At 35.7% G+C, this 14,852-nt stretch overlaps 1 protein-coding gene and 1 pseudogene across 1 annotated transcript in view; one reads left to right on the top strand and one right to left on the bottom strand.

The window, feature by feature from the left end:
- Positions 1-735: 735 nt before the first annotated feature.
- On the bottom strand, positions 736-3,117 carry LOC105135250 (60S ribosomal protein L19-3-like; annotated as a pseudogene).
- A 6,982-nt stretch (positions 3,118-10,099) lies between these two features.
- Positions 10,100-14,852, top strand: part of LOC105135248 (probable helicase senataxin) — a 12,329-nt gene continuing 7,576 nt past the window's right edge. Inside the window, 3 exon segments of the mRNA XM_011040041.1 lie at positions 10,100-10,336; positions 10,760-11,368; positions 11,469-12,513. Coding sequence (XP_011038343.1) covers positions 10,220-10,336; positions 10,760-11,368; positions 11,469-12,513 — 1,771 coding nt within the window. The 5' untranslated portion in view covers positions 10,100-10,219.

Genomic DNA, 14,852 nt, shown 5'->3' with positions numbered 1-14,852 from the left:
ATAACTTTTCTCCAAGTGGGAGTGCAAATTTTAACACCATTAGTGTAATTTTCAAGACATAACAGGAAACTTGGCCAGAAATGAAATTAAGATGACATGCGAGCTTCCTGAACCGTCTAGGTCATGAAACAAAAGAGGAGAAAGGATGGACCTGGCAAAACCATTAGGAACAAGCAATTGCAGATAATAATGATGCCATCTGGTAGACAGAAGACCGTAACAAAAATAATCTGGATGCTATTCTTAAGGCGATCTTTAATTTATTTCTATAAACAGGTGCGAAACTACTACTTAGATTCAAAAATCTAAAGCTACACTGATACATTTTCTCAAAGATCGATGAGCACACAACCTACTCGGAGCGAGAAAGCCCAAGAACATGCTCATCGAGCAAACTTAATTTGAAGAAAGAAACGTACAACAAAAAAAAAATAAAAAAATTCATGATCCTAGAAACAGCTACACCTAGAATTTTTATCCATCTCATTCTTCAAAGAAAAGCTCTAAGAAATAACGAATAGTTACTCTTTTGGCATCATAAAATTACTCAACAGCCAACACAGCCTCGTATCATCTAAGAAGATAAAAATGATTTAAAATACACGCCACAGAGAGCTCAAAATGGTTGCAGGATATAGGATTTTAATGGCTCTTGAAAGAGGCTCAGCAGAAATAACAAACATCAAAACTGTGGTAAGCACAAAACAATTGATTTTTAATCGACAAAAACAGGAGTTACATATCGCATCAAGTACCAACAGCTTAAAATTTCTTCCATCTAAGGCATAAAACAACATTGTCAAAAGCAACAAACAAAATCAGGCACTAAGCAAAAAGTTACAAATCGTTGGAGCTCAGGATCACTTCTTGGACTTCTTAGTTCCCCTGCAAACAAAACAACATATGGAACAGTTAACTTATTGGATTAAAACAAAGAATATTTAGTCAAAGACTCAGAAGTATATACTATTGTAATACATATACTCACTCTGTTGGTTGAGAAGCAGCAGGTGGTGCAGCTACTGGTTTTCAGCCCCAGGTCCCTGTAAATAATTACAATGTACAACATCAGCATCCCATTTTATATAAAATTTCCTGACATCTATGTTAAACTCTGGCTAAAAGCATACTTAGACCAATCTAATATAACACAGTATCATTAAAGTCATGCTCTGTGACTGTAAGGACATCCACGTGCCACACCAGGCTTGAGGCACACACCAAATTGAGATGGACATGAAAGACAAGGACAGAAGGTCAAAAGTTTCAACATGCACAATTCATAACACCTACTAGGTAATTTCTAGTTTCAGATGCCGGTTGATAGTGGATAATAATTGCTTTTCATTGTTTTTTTCCTTAAAAATACATCGTAATAATATATTTTTTAAAATTCATTTTTTATATCAAAACAATCTAAAAATACAATTATTTTTTTCAAAAATATTTCTAAAACACATAGCTCATCATTATTGAAACATGAAAGACGAGGACAGAAGGTCAGAAGTTTCAACATGCGCAATTTATAACACCTACTAGGTAATTTATAGTTTCAGATGCCAGTTGATAGTGGATAATGATTGCTTTTCATTGTTTTTTTTTTCCTTAAAAATGCATCAAAATAATATATTTTTTATATTTTTTAAAATTCATTTTTTATACAATAACATCAAAACAATCTAAAAATACATTTTTTTTTTCAAAAACATTTTTATAACACATAGCTCATCATTATTGAAACATGATTGATAAGCTGAGCAATTCCACATCATCAACCACCAACAATCGGCTTTTCAAATAAATAATTCAACAATGAAGTGTTCATTAGCAGCAAGCGACTACAAATCTTACATTGGCCAAACGTTCTTCCCTCCTGGCAAATTTCCTCTCCCTGCTAGCCTTGTTCTTTGCCCTCTTGGCCTCAAATTGGTCAGCCAGGGTCTTTTCCCTGGCTTTCTCAGCCTTCGATTTGTGGATGCTCTCCATTAGAACCCTCTTGTTCTTGAACACATTACCCTTCACCTTCATGTACATGTCATGGTACATATGCTTGTCAATCTTTTTAGATTCGCGATACTTGCGGAGCAGACGCCTTAGAACACGCATCCTCCTCATCCAGAGAACCTTTGTTGGCAGCCTAGCTTCCCTGGTACCTTTGCGCTTACCTAAAGTGGTACAAACAGCTTGAAATTTAACACATTCTTGGACATAACAAAATTACATGGAATTAACTGCCAGTTCATCCAATTACTCTTGCAAAAACAAAAACAAAAGTGCCCGAGCACAAGTAAACTTGAAAATCGTTCATTCGTAAAATATAGTAATATACCATAGCCAGAGTGTCGTCCCTTCCTCTTTGCTTCATTCATTCGTCGAGCACGAGACCGAGAGTGAATCTTGGTCGGCTTCCTGATAATGAAGCCATCCTTGACAAGCTTCCTTATGTTCTGGCCTGTATTATTGCAAATACCATCAACACAAACTACATCACTACAACAAAAAAACCAATCACTAACAAATTTTTGAAAACTATTTTCTTTCTATTTTCATTTTTCTTTTTAACAAAATTCCATTTCATAATAACACCAAAACAGAACTAAACAGAAACACAAAACTAATTATCAAAAATTAAACTTCGAAACCTTCATTTACTATAACTAAAATAAACCACGAAAATTGATATATAATTCAACTCCCATAAGAAAACAGCTTGGAACCTTTATTTATTTATTTTTTGCATAAAAGGGTCCTCAAACACACAAACAACTGACAGCCTTGCATTTCAATTTCATAAATTTTTTTAATAAAACCCCCCAAAGGAATTTGCTAAATTTACATTAAATTTACAACTCATTTTAACATACCCCACTAAAAACTAAGCAAAATCCAGCACGAAAAAAACAAGACGAAATGATAAAAGAGAGAAAGGTTATTGTTTTGATTACGTGAATTTGCCATGGAGATCTCATTGCCTTCATTTGGGTCAAGCCAAACTTTGCCTTTGCCACACTTTAGTACACTAGCAGCAAGCCGCTTTTGGAGTTTGAGGGAAACCATCTCCGCGTCTTCTTCGAGAGCTGTTGAAGCTGTGAGAGAGCGGATGAGGGCAGGACGTGTTTATCTCGGTATTTATACCATGGGAACTTCTGCTTCTAGGGTTTGCGGGTTGGGCTTTCAGTCTATGCTGGGTTATGGGCTGTGTGTCTGCTGAGATCATATTCATTAAACCGGAACAGATAAAAAAAAAAAATCAATCCAAAATTAACTTGGTATTTGTTTTGCATTGCGGTTGCGTTTAGAGAAAAATCCTATTTATAAGTGTTTAATATTAATTATATTTTTATTGTTGTAGATGCCATTTAAAATTGAGAAATTGAGGCTGGAACTCAATTTCTTTAAAAAAAATTTGAATTTGTTTTTCATGAGAATGTGTTATCCTTTCTTCTTCATTAACAATGTAAATAATTGATCATTAAAAAATCTCAAAACAACTTGAGAGGTTTATAAAAACAACTTGAGAGGTTTATATCGTGTAGATCTAGAAAAAACCTCTTTTCTTCTTCATTACTTTTCTTTTCTTTTCTTTTTCTTTTTCCTTTCCTTTTCTTTTGTTGTATTTCTCTATCTTTACAATTTATATGCCAGAACGAGTTTGACTTAAATCAAAATGCATTGAATTGGGTCCAACCCGGTAAAATATAAAAAATCTAAAATTTTTCTCATATATTTTATTTTATTCAAAAAACTAGTGTTTAACATTATTCAATAATACTGTATAATTATATTAGAAAAGAATCGTATAATGATGTAAAATTTGCAAAATTTGATCGCAATTTCAATTTTATTCATAATTACATTTTATCTGATTTTGTTACAAGCTTAGAAAATCATGAAAACTATAGTCTTTTTCAGATGAATTTTGTATGTGATGATGTAGATAGTTTAATAAAATAATAAAAAGTACTTTATATAAAGTATTATTTATTTTATTATGCAATAACAGTAGTTAAATCTATAATGTTATTATTTTAAAATACTATTATTTTAAATTGACATGTATTATTATTGAAGACGTAGTAGTTTTCTTATGATATTGCCCTGTGTTTCATTAATGAAAAGAGTGTATATATAGATTGCAGAGAAACTAATTTACACCTAAACTTAAGGAGTTTGTTACTAAATACAAGAACATTTGAATTTGAAATATGAAATGGTGATCTTAATCTTGACATGCCCCTTCAATATAGGCCACGAGTTGAGAGGCCAATCTTGTCGTGCAAGTGCTGGAATTGGGAACGAGGTAGAGGCTTTGTAAGAAGGTCTGCTGCAGAAACATAAGCCACCCGTAGTTTACGAATTTAAACCTTTTCAAGTAAAAAAATGATAATCAATGGTCACATGTTTCATCTTGGAATGAAAAAATGGATTTGAGCTTAATTGTGTGACGCCAATATTATCACAGTAGATGACTGGTTTGGTGATCAGATCAATGTAAAGTTCAGACAATAGTGAATGAATCCAGCATAGTAGCTATAGCAGTAACAACTTGATATTCGACTTCAGTTGATGAACAAGCGATAATTTTCTACTTTTTAGAACTCTAGGAGATGAGATTATTGCCAAGATAAACAAGGTTGGCACTGGTGGAGAAGCAATCATCTTTGTTTCCGGCCCATTCAGAATCAGAAAATGCATGAAGTGATATAGGGGAGTTGCTATGAAGAAGTCCAGTATTAATTGTGCCATAGAGGTAGAGCATGATGCGTTTAATAATTTGCTAATGTTTATTTGTTGGGGTATGTATGAATTGAGACATTCAGTTAACAACAAATGACACATCTGGACGTGTGAGTGATAAGTATTGGAGGCTGCCAACTACTGTTTTGTATTCAGTAGGATTGGAGAGAGGGGAACCAGAAGACAATGCAAGGGATGAGGAACAACTTCAACACCAAGGAAGTATGAGAGATTGCCAAGATCTTTTAGAGAAAACCTCCGAGCTAGATAAGTAACAAATTGAGACACAAGATCAGCATTGTTACTACTGAGGATAATATCATCAACGTACACTAAAAGATAAAGGAGGTTGGTGCCAATTGCTCGAGTAAACAGTGAAGTGACAGAATGAGAGTTTGTGAAACCAGCAACTAGTAGAAATGATTGTAATTCATGATACCATGCTCTTGGAGCTTGTTTAAGGCCGTAGATAGCTTTGTGTAGTTTGAATACATGGTTGGGATGATCAGAATTAATAAAGCCAGGTGGTTGAGCTATGGATACTGTTTTTGAAAGATTGCCTTGAAGGAAAGCATTATTGATATCCAGCTGATGAAGTGACCAATAGTTGGCGACAGCAAGACTAAGCACCAGACGAATTATTGTTGGCTTTATAACTGGACTAAATTTTTCAAGGTAATCTACACCTGGCTGTTGATGAAAACCTTTTGCCACAAGGTGGGCCTTATACCTCTTAACAGAGCCATTAGAATTCCTTTTAATATGAAACATCCATTTATAGCCTACAATGTTGGTGGTTGTCGTGGGACAAATAAGTTCCCATGTGTCATTACTAACAAGAGCATTATATTCAGCTGACATAGCTTTTCTTCAGTGTGGATCTTTGATAGCTTGTGTAATGGAAGTCGACGCTTGAGGTGTGGAGGAGGTTAATGTTGTATGAAAATTCAGCTTTTGTATTGGTTTGTGATATGACTTCTAGCTTTGGTAATTATGGAATGGTTAGGGAGTTGGGCAGAAGTTATTTATAAGTCTTGGAAGGGGGAGTTGTACTTACTGTAGGTTGGGAGATCAATGAAGAAGATGGAGAAGGATCAGCAGTAGGAGGCAATTGTGGTGTATGTACTTCAGGAGTGCAGAAGGCGACTGTGTTGGAAGAGACATAGAAACTATGAGAATAGGTGGAAACCAGGAGACAACTGGTGTGTGAGATGGATAATGTGACAGGGATGTGAGATTGGTGTAGGGAAAAATTATTTCAACAAATTTTACATGACAAGAAACATAGGTTTTGGAAGTCTTAGGCTCAAAATAGAGATATGCACTTTATGATAATGAGCAACCAATGAAGACGCAGGGCTTGGATTTCGGTGCTGGCTTATGTGAGGAGTACGGTCGAAGCCGTGAATAATATAAGCAACCAAAGCTTTTTAACTTAGAATAGTTTGGTGCAGTTTGGAACATTAATTCAAAGGGGCTAGAGAACTGGAGTGTTTTGGTAGGCATTCTATTTATTAAATAGACAACAGTACTGAATGCTTGAGGCCAAAAGGATAATGGAAAGGAGGTATGGGTGAGGAATGCAAGACTTATTTCGATAATGTGACGATGTCGTCTTTCAGAGTAGCCATTCAATTTAGGTGTATGTGGGGGTGTTGTAAGGTGAGTGATTCCAGATTTTGAAAGGAAGGTTTTGAGTGCAGAATACTCACCTTTATTATCATAGTAGAGAGTGACAATTCGTTGGTTAAAATAATTCTCAACAATAGATTTATAATATTGGAAAACATCAAGAACCTCAGATTTTCATGTTAGAGGATAAAACCAAAAATATTTGGTGAATTGATCAATAAATATGACGTAGTACTTGAAGCCATTAAAAGATGTTACTAGAGATGTCCAGACATTAAAAAATATAATTTGAAGAGGCTTTATGGATATTAGAATAGAAGTATAGAATGATAATTTATGACTTTTATTGCAAAAACAAGCATTACAGGTGAATTCTTTGGTGATAGGAGAGGAGGATTGTAATTGATAATTAGACAAAATATGCTGTAAAATAGGTAATACTGGGTGTCCTAAATGATGATGCTAGTTGGTGCATGTAGTTTTGATGGTGAAGAAAGCTAAGATTAGTGTAGACACAGGATTTGAAACCGGCCATTCATACACTCTATCCTTAGTGTTGCCTTAAAACAGAAATGCCCCTGATTGAAAATCCTTGACAAAGAATGAAGATGGTAAGAATTCCAGGGAAACATTGTTAGAATTGCAAAACTGATAGACAAAAATCAAGTTGCGTTTTATAGTTGGCACATAAAGGACATTAGACAATTTAAAAGTGGAGTAGGGAGAAGAAATGTTTGTAGAACCAGTGTGTGTAATTGAGAGACTAGTACCATCACCAATCATGACATCGTCATCATGGCCATTATAAGGGGAGTGGATTGATAAATTGTCAAGATCTGCAATCACATGGTGAGAGGCACCACTATCAAGGAGCCAGGTTGGTTCAGTAGAGGCAGTGTTGATGACAAAATTAGCTCGTGGCTGCCAAGAAGAGGTGGAATGTTGTGCTGAGGAATGCTTAGTAGCTGAAGACTGAATTGGGATCAGTTGGAAGGAGGGACATCGTTTGGCTGTGTGACTGTAAATGCCATAAATTTAGCAAAAACCATGATATGGTTTTGATGGAGGCCAATTTTGACGATAAGGAGAGGTGTTGATTAATGAATGGGAAGGTTTGAAATGGGGGGAACACCACTGGTGAGAAGTGGTATATGAGGAATAAAAGAGATAATGTTTGTTAAAATGAGAAGCACGCCATGCAGGGCTGTCTTTTGCATGGGATTTGGATGGGATTGGCTGTAATGGGAAAGGAAGTAGCCATGGTATCTGTTGTTACATGTGCTTCAAACGAGAGAAGTTTTTCATGCAGCTCATCAAATGAGATGGTTGTGTCACGAGCTTGGATTGCATGAACGAGTTCCTTGTATTCATCTCCTAAGCCATTGAGAATTTTGTCAGTGAGATCTTTTGAATTGACCGGTGCACCTAGGATAACAAGTTCATCAGCATATGCTTTAATGGAATGAAGAAACTCAGTGATGGTTTGGGTGTCTTTGGTTGGGTTTTTAAGTTTGTTCTTGACTTGTTAGATGTGACCACGAAAAGGTTTTGTATATGTGTTGGCAAGGATGTTCCATGCTTTCCTTGCAGTACCTGCACAGGCAATGAAATGAATGATGGTAGGAGAGAGAAAGAGCTGATGATGACATTTAGCAAAAGTTGATCCTGTCAAATCCAGAGTTTGTGAGAGGGATTTGGGAACGTGTGGTTGCCTATAGTGATAATGTTTGGAAGGCAGGGTATTGAACCATCAATATATCCAATAAGATTATACCCAATGAACATCGTTTCAAATTGAAGTTTCCAAGAGATATAATTTGTAGAAGTTAGTTTAAAAGGTGTTTGAGTAATGATATTGATAATAATGAAAGAGACCTCACGGTGAAAATCTGAGGAGTTGGTTGGAGTAGTCATGGTTTCATGTCTGGGAAGTAAAAAAAATTTAGTATTGCTGAGACCGTTATTTAGCAGAAGAGAAAAGAGACTAATGAAGGAGAATCTTGGATTGCTCTGATACCATGAAGGCATAGTAGTTTTCTTATGATATTGCCATGTGTTTCATTAATGAAAAGAGTGTATATATAGATTGTAGAGAAATTAATTTACACCTAAACTTAAGGAGTTTGTTACTAAATATAAGAACATTTGAATTTGAAATGTGAAATGGTGATCTTAATCGTGATAATTATGAGTTAAGTAGTACATATGACTTTAAACATATTTAAGTTTAAGACAATAACAAATGTTTCTAATATTACAATATTTTATTAAATTTCACAATCAAGTGTCCCTATTTACAATTTAATTGGATTTTTAAAATGGCTGGACTCCATGTTGAATGTAAGAATTTATATGCAAATGTTTATGTTTGAATTTAAATGACTTTAATAGTGTTTGGTAATAAAATTATACTATAATTTTCGAGTAATTTGTTTTCTAGTATATTAATTTTGTTTCGTGTAAAATAACTTGTTTTTAAGAAATGCTTTATATTAACAAGTAATATATTATTTTTTAGTTGGGCGTGTTAAAAAAATGCTTAAAATAAATTATTTGGGGTTTGATATATAGAAAAATAAGTGTTGTAACTTGTATAATTATGGTTATTTTTCAAATAACTTTTTGCATGAAAATAAATGTTAACAATATTTTTTTTTATTTTTTAAAAATTATTTTTGATATCAACACATCAAAATAATTTAAAAATATTAAAAACATATTAATTTAAAATTAATAAAAAATAAAAAAATTAAATTTTTTTATAAGCGATTTTGAAACGCATAAACAACAATCCTACTTGAATCCATAATTTAAAGATGAATATATTTTCATAGAATAATTTTTATCTTTTATACTCATAAAATATTTCAAGTTTTTTTATCATAAAGTATTTATATTCATCAAATTTTCTCAAATAAATAAATAAATCAAACGTAAAATATCGAAGAGATTATTTTACAAAAACATTGTTGACATAAAACAAACAATCATAAATAAACCATAGCATGCATCATTGGATGGAATGGATAAATTGTGTTTAAATTGAAAACATAAAATGAATGATTTGGTCTTTATTTATACATCAAACTTATCCACCAAGTGTGCAAGCATGTGGGTTCAGAATTCACACGTGCAATGACACCATAAGGATATACAACCTTAGTATTTCGGGTGCATGGGACGGGACAGAAAATTAGAGCATCATCGTAAAGCACGCAAGCATTCCTGCCCTTTCCTCTCCTACGGTATTTGTCACAATAAAGGAAAATAGGTTGGAATATGAACACTTTGTGATGCTTTTCACAACCAGGAAAAGTCCTTTGGCCTCCTCGTATGGAAGCTCTCTCTCCTTTTTCCTTATGCTATAAATTTCAGTAATGCAACTGATTGAAGTATGAGACATCTTGATCTTTAATCTTGCTTTAAAAAGTTTGGGGAAAACAGAATCTAAGTGGGAAACAGTACTAAAGCAAACAGGTACAAAGCAGGAGCCCTTCATGTATTTTCCATACAAGCCAGCAAGACTTGCAACACTGCTTGCTTTAATTACTTTTGATTTACTTGTAGTCAACGTGCTCTTTCCACTTCATTCTTGATTCTTCAGGAATCTCTGGCCCCTTTTCATTATATCATCTGTACGTCCATTTCTTTTCATTTATTGGGGTTTTTGGTAGCTCTTAAAAAAAGAAGCGTTGTCACAAGGTAAATATCTGTACTGGTCTTACTGTTGGGTTTCTTCTCTCATAAGAAATCTGTTGTTGCATCGTTTCTTCATATGTTCAAGACTTTTATTTTCATCTCATTATTGGCTTTGTCAACTGATTTTACAGAAGCTAACTAGAGAGGAGAAATGATGGAGAAGACTGCAGCGAAAACTGAAGAAGAAGTTGCTAGTAGAAGCTTATTAGATTTGGTGTTCTCTTGGTCTATCAGGGAAGTACTTAACAGAGATCTTTACAAAAATCAGGTTTGCATGAATGCCATTTTGTCATGTTTATGTGTACGATCCACTTATGGTATGATTTTTTTTTCCCTGTTAAAATCTGTAGAAGTTACATTTCTACTGATTAAATTTGGCAAGTTGAAATCATTTAGAGACTTCTCCTTGCACGACATTAATATTTTGGTGAAACAAGATCAATCTTGGCATGAACTTAGACTTGATCCCTCTACTTTTCTTTGGAAAGGCTTAGACCAGCAAGCTAAGCATCCAATGGTTAGTAAAGCAGAACATAAGTTCTTTGAAGATCATTTACAGTAGCGGTTTCTTTTCATGTTTTTGGAATTTTCAGAATTGACGTAAGATTAATTGACAGCAACTGTAAATGCAGTTGACCGATTTTTATTTTCTTGCATTTGATGTCGGTGGCACTAAATTACTCACCAACAGGTGAAGAAGATACCGGAGACATTCACGTCAACGTCACATTACATGAAGTCATTCATTCCTGCTCTAATTGAGGAAACTCGTGCAGATTTGTGCTCAAACATGATGAAGGTCTCCCAAGCACCTACAAGGGAGATCTTTTCAATTGAAAGATCAAAAGAGTATAAACCTCCCAAAGACTTTTTTTATAAGATATGGTTGAATAGAATGAGAAAAACTGGAAATGGGAAAGGAATATACGTGCCTGAGGTTGGAGATCTCATTGCTTTGACAGATGCAAGTCCGAAAGACATTGCTGATTTGAACAGGCCTGGGATAAACTATCATCTTGCTTACGTTCATAGGCTATCTAATGGGCTGGATGATGACAACAATCATGAAATGGTATCAATTCTCACATCCAAACCCATTCAATTTGAATTAGAAAACAAGCATAATAAAAGGGAGTCTGTCTTTGCTGGACAAGAGATTCAAAAGAAAAGCAGAGCCACTTTCTTCGTTGTTTACCTAGCTAACATGACGACGAATGTCCGCATATGGAGATCATTGAACTCAGATCTGCAAGGAGGGAACACGAACGTTATCCAGAGTGTGCTTGAAAGTAGTTCACCTGTAAGAAGGCGAAATAATTGTTCTTTATGAGTATGGAAGTTCTAGTTCTATTCTAATCATTCAGTTGCTTAACTGACGGTTGCTGTGTCTTCTCCTGCAGGATAGCCAAGATTGTTCTCACTGCTTATCTGAAGTGAATAGAAGTGCTGCACTTTCTGGTATGGAAGAAACCATAATCAGCTCCTTTAATTTAAACGACACACAGGAAGATGCAATTGCAAGCTGCATTGGTCTGAGTGAATGCCAACATCAAAGCACTGTCAAACTAATTTGGGGTCCTCCAGGGACTGGAAAGACAAAGACAGTTCGTTCATTATTGTTTTCTCTACTTAAATTGAAGTGCAGGACACTTACATGTGCTCCAACCAATATTGCTGTGTTGCAAGTGACATCGGGACTCCTAAAGCTAGTTACAGACTCTCTTGAATATGACACCTATGGACTTGGAGATATAGTTCTCTTTGGGAATGAGGAGCGAATGAAGATTTCTGAGAATGATGATCTCGAAGATATATTTCTTGACTATCGTGTTGAAGTGCTTTATCATTGCTTTGCCCCGTCAACCGGGTGGAAGCACACTGTAGATTCAATGATAAATTTGCTTGAAGATCCTGGGCATCAGCACCGCAGGTACTTGGAAAACATGAAAAAAGAGAACGAGGGAGGGGATCATGATGATGGAATGATTGAATTTGAAGAGATGAACAGCAACAAAGAGAAGGATGAAGTGGTCAGTGATCAAAAACAGAAGGGCAGGAACAGCAGGAAAGCTCTGAAGAAAATTCTTTTACAGGCATTGAAAGACAAAAAGAAAACTGAAAAACAGAAACAGAAAGTTTCTTATCATCAAGATAAGCTTCCAAAGTGTTTGGGAAAGGGAGATCAATATGGAAAGGAAAACAAGGAAGATAATATTCTCCCGTTCGAGGAATTTGTAAAGAAAAGGTTCAAAATCCTTAGTGAAAAGCTGGACATTTTAATTGTAGGTTTATATACGCATTTGCCAACGTCTGTCATTTCATTAGAAGTTGTGAAGAACATGATAAAAGCTCTTGATTCACTCAGCCGCCTGAAAACCTTGTTGAATGGTGATAACATTGGAGATGAAGGTTTAAAGCTAGTCATCAATGATTTCGAAGATGAAGATAGCAATGCTTGTCAATTTTCATGGTTGGCCACTAAAAGAAAGGATTGCATTCAGATACTGAATTCACTTCCTCGAGCATTTGACGTGCCCAATATTTTTGAAAGTTATCAAGTGAGAAACTTTTGCTTGGAAAATGCATGTCTGGTATTCTGTACCGCTTCAAGCTCTGCCAAGTTGCACACAGAAGGAATGAAACCGATAAAATTGTTGGTTGTTGATGAAGCTGCGCTGCTTAAAGAATGTGAATCGACCATTCCATTACAGCTTTCTGGTCTTCGCCATGCCATTCTTATAGGTGACAATCGCCAACTTCCTGCCATAGTTCAAAGCGAGGTGATGAGGTTAATCTTTTTTGCATTCCATTTACTGAGTAATTTATAAGATTTAAGTTCTAATGTTTTTGTCACATAACTTGATCAGATTTCCAAGGAAGCTGAATTCGGAAGGAGTTTGTTCGAGAGATTGGTCATACTGGGACACGAGAAACAACTACTGAATATGCAGTACAGGATGCATCCATCTATAAGCTTATTCCCAAATAAAGAGTTCTATGGTGGGCTAATTCAGAATGCTTCAACTGTCAAAGAAAGAAACTATCAGAAACGATTCCTTCAAGGCAATATGTACGGGCCTTACTCATTTATTAATTTACCCAACGGGGAAGAGCAATTCAATGACGGTGGAAGCAAGAAAAATTTGGTCGAGGTTGCTGTAGTTTCAGAGCTAGTTGCAAGGCTTTTTAAAGGTATTCCTTTAAGAAATGCTGTTGGGGAAATCGAATAGATGACATAGCTATTGGTTTGAATTACTTTTTTGTTGGCAAATGGGAAAGCTAAAGCTTTCCTTTTCTTTCCATTGCAGGGTTTACTAAGGCAAGAAAGGGGATGAGCGTAGGAATCATATCACCGTACAAGGCTCAAGTTTATGCAATTCAAGAAAAGATTGGAAAGACTTACAGTGCACATAGTGATTTTGCCGTAAATATTCGGTCCGTCGATGGATTTCAAGGAGGCGAGGAAGATGTTATAATTATCTCTACTGTCAGATGTAATGCATACGGAAAAATAGGTTTCCTTTCCAATCGCCAAAGGGTTAATGTGGCATTGACCCGTGCAAGGTATCACCTCAAATACCAGATAGGATTGCAAGTTTTTTGCAAGTTAATGTGCGTGCATGCATTTACGTATTGGTGATTTTCAATAACAATTTATGATGTACTGTCTAATGAAGGCACTGCCTCTGGATATTGGGAAATGGAGCAACTCTTGTCAACAGCGATTCTATTTGGAAGAAATTAGTTACTGATGCCAAGGAACGGGGGTGTTTCTATAATGCCGAGGAGGATAAAAGCTTGTCCAAGGCTATTACGGATGCCTTATTAGAATCGGACCAACTTGATGCTCTGCTGAATGTGAATTCTCCACTGTTCAGAAATGCAAGATGGAAGGTATGTGTGCTCATTTTTCTTGTTTCTCGATTGTTTTGTTAGTTCTCATTGTCATGTCTCAAGCTGAATGCTACTCGGTGGACTTATCACCTCAATCCTTTTTCCCATTAAAGTTTTGTTTCAGTAACGATTTTCGGAAATCCATTCTGAATGTGAGAAATGAGGCTCGTCAGGAAGTGATTTCTTTGTTGGCAAAGCTTTCGAGTGGCTGGCGGGAATCTCCTGAAGGGAGAAACATCGTTGTCCGGCATGGAACTTCTTCTGAACTGTTAGAACAATACAGAGTCAATGATCCACTTAAACTGATTTGGACAGTGGATGTAATAAGGAAAACTCAAACCACACACAAATTCTCAAGGTGTGGGATGTTTTACCATTACCTGATTTACCAAAACTGGCAAGGCATCTCGATGATGTCTTTGGGAATTATACAGTTGATAAGATGAATCGCTGCAAGCACAAATGTAAAGAAGGGTAAGCATTTTTCTATTTTCATTCTTCTAGATTCTGGTATTATGCATCAACGGTTGCTTGAGTTGCCTTGATCAGCAGTAGGAATCCAATGACGAACCTCAGATTTTTTCTGTTTTATCCAACAAGGGCAGGTCTCAACCCTGACCTGGGACCTCTCCCCTCCTTTCTTTGCAAGAAAGAATACCATTAGGCTAAACACCCATTGCTTTGGGTAATGATACTTGAATGAGAAGGGGTATTCTCTACTATACTTGATCTCCTGGCCTGAAGCAAATAAAAATCAATTATCATTGCATTGTCTTTTTTGAATTGCAGGAATTTGGTTGTTCCAATGAGATGGCCACTGGGTTTCGGTGGTGCTGCCGAGAGTAGTAACCCTGAATCTGATCCTGCAGAGCTTCTGTCACAACCCTTGG

Source organism: Populus euphratica, unplaced genomic scaffold (genome assembly GCF_000495115.2).
Source record: "Populus euphratica unplaced genomic scaffold, PopEup_1.0 scaffold72.1, whole genome shotgun sequence".
Classification (NCBI taxonomy): domain Eukaryota; kingdom Viridiplantae; phylum Streptophyta; class Magnoliopsida; order Malpighiales; family Salicaceae; genus Populus; species Populus euphratica.
This window is presented reverse-complemented; position numbering and strand designations above follow the sequence as displayed.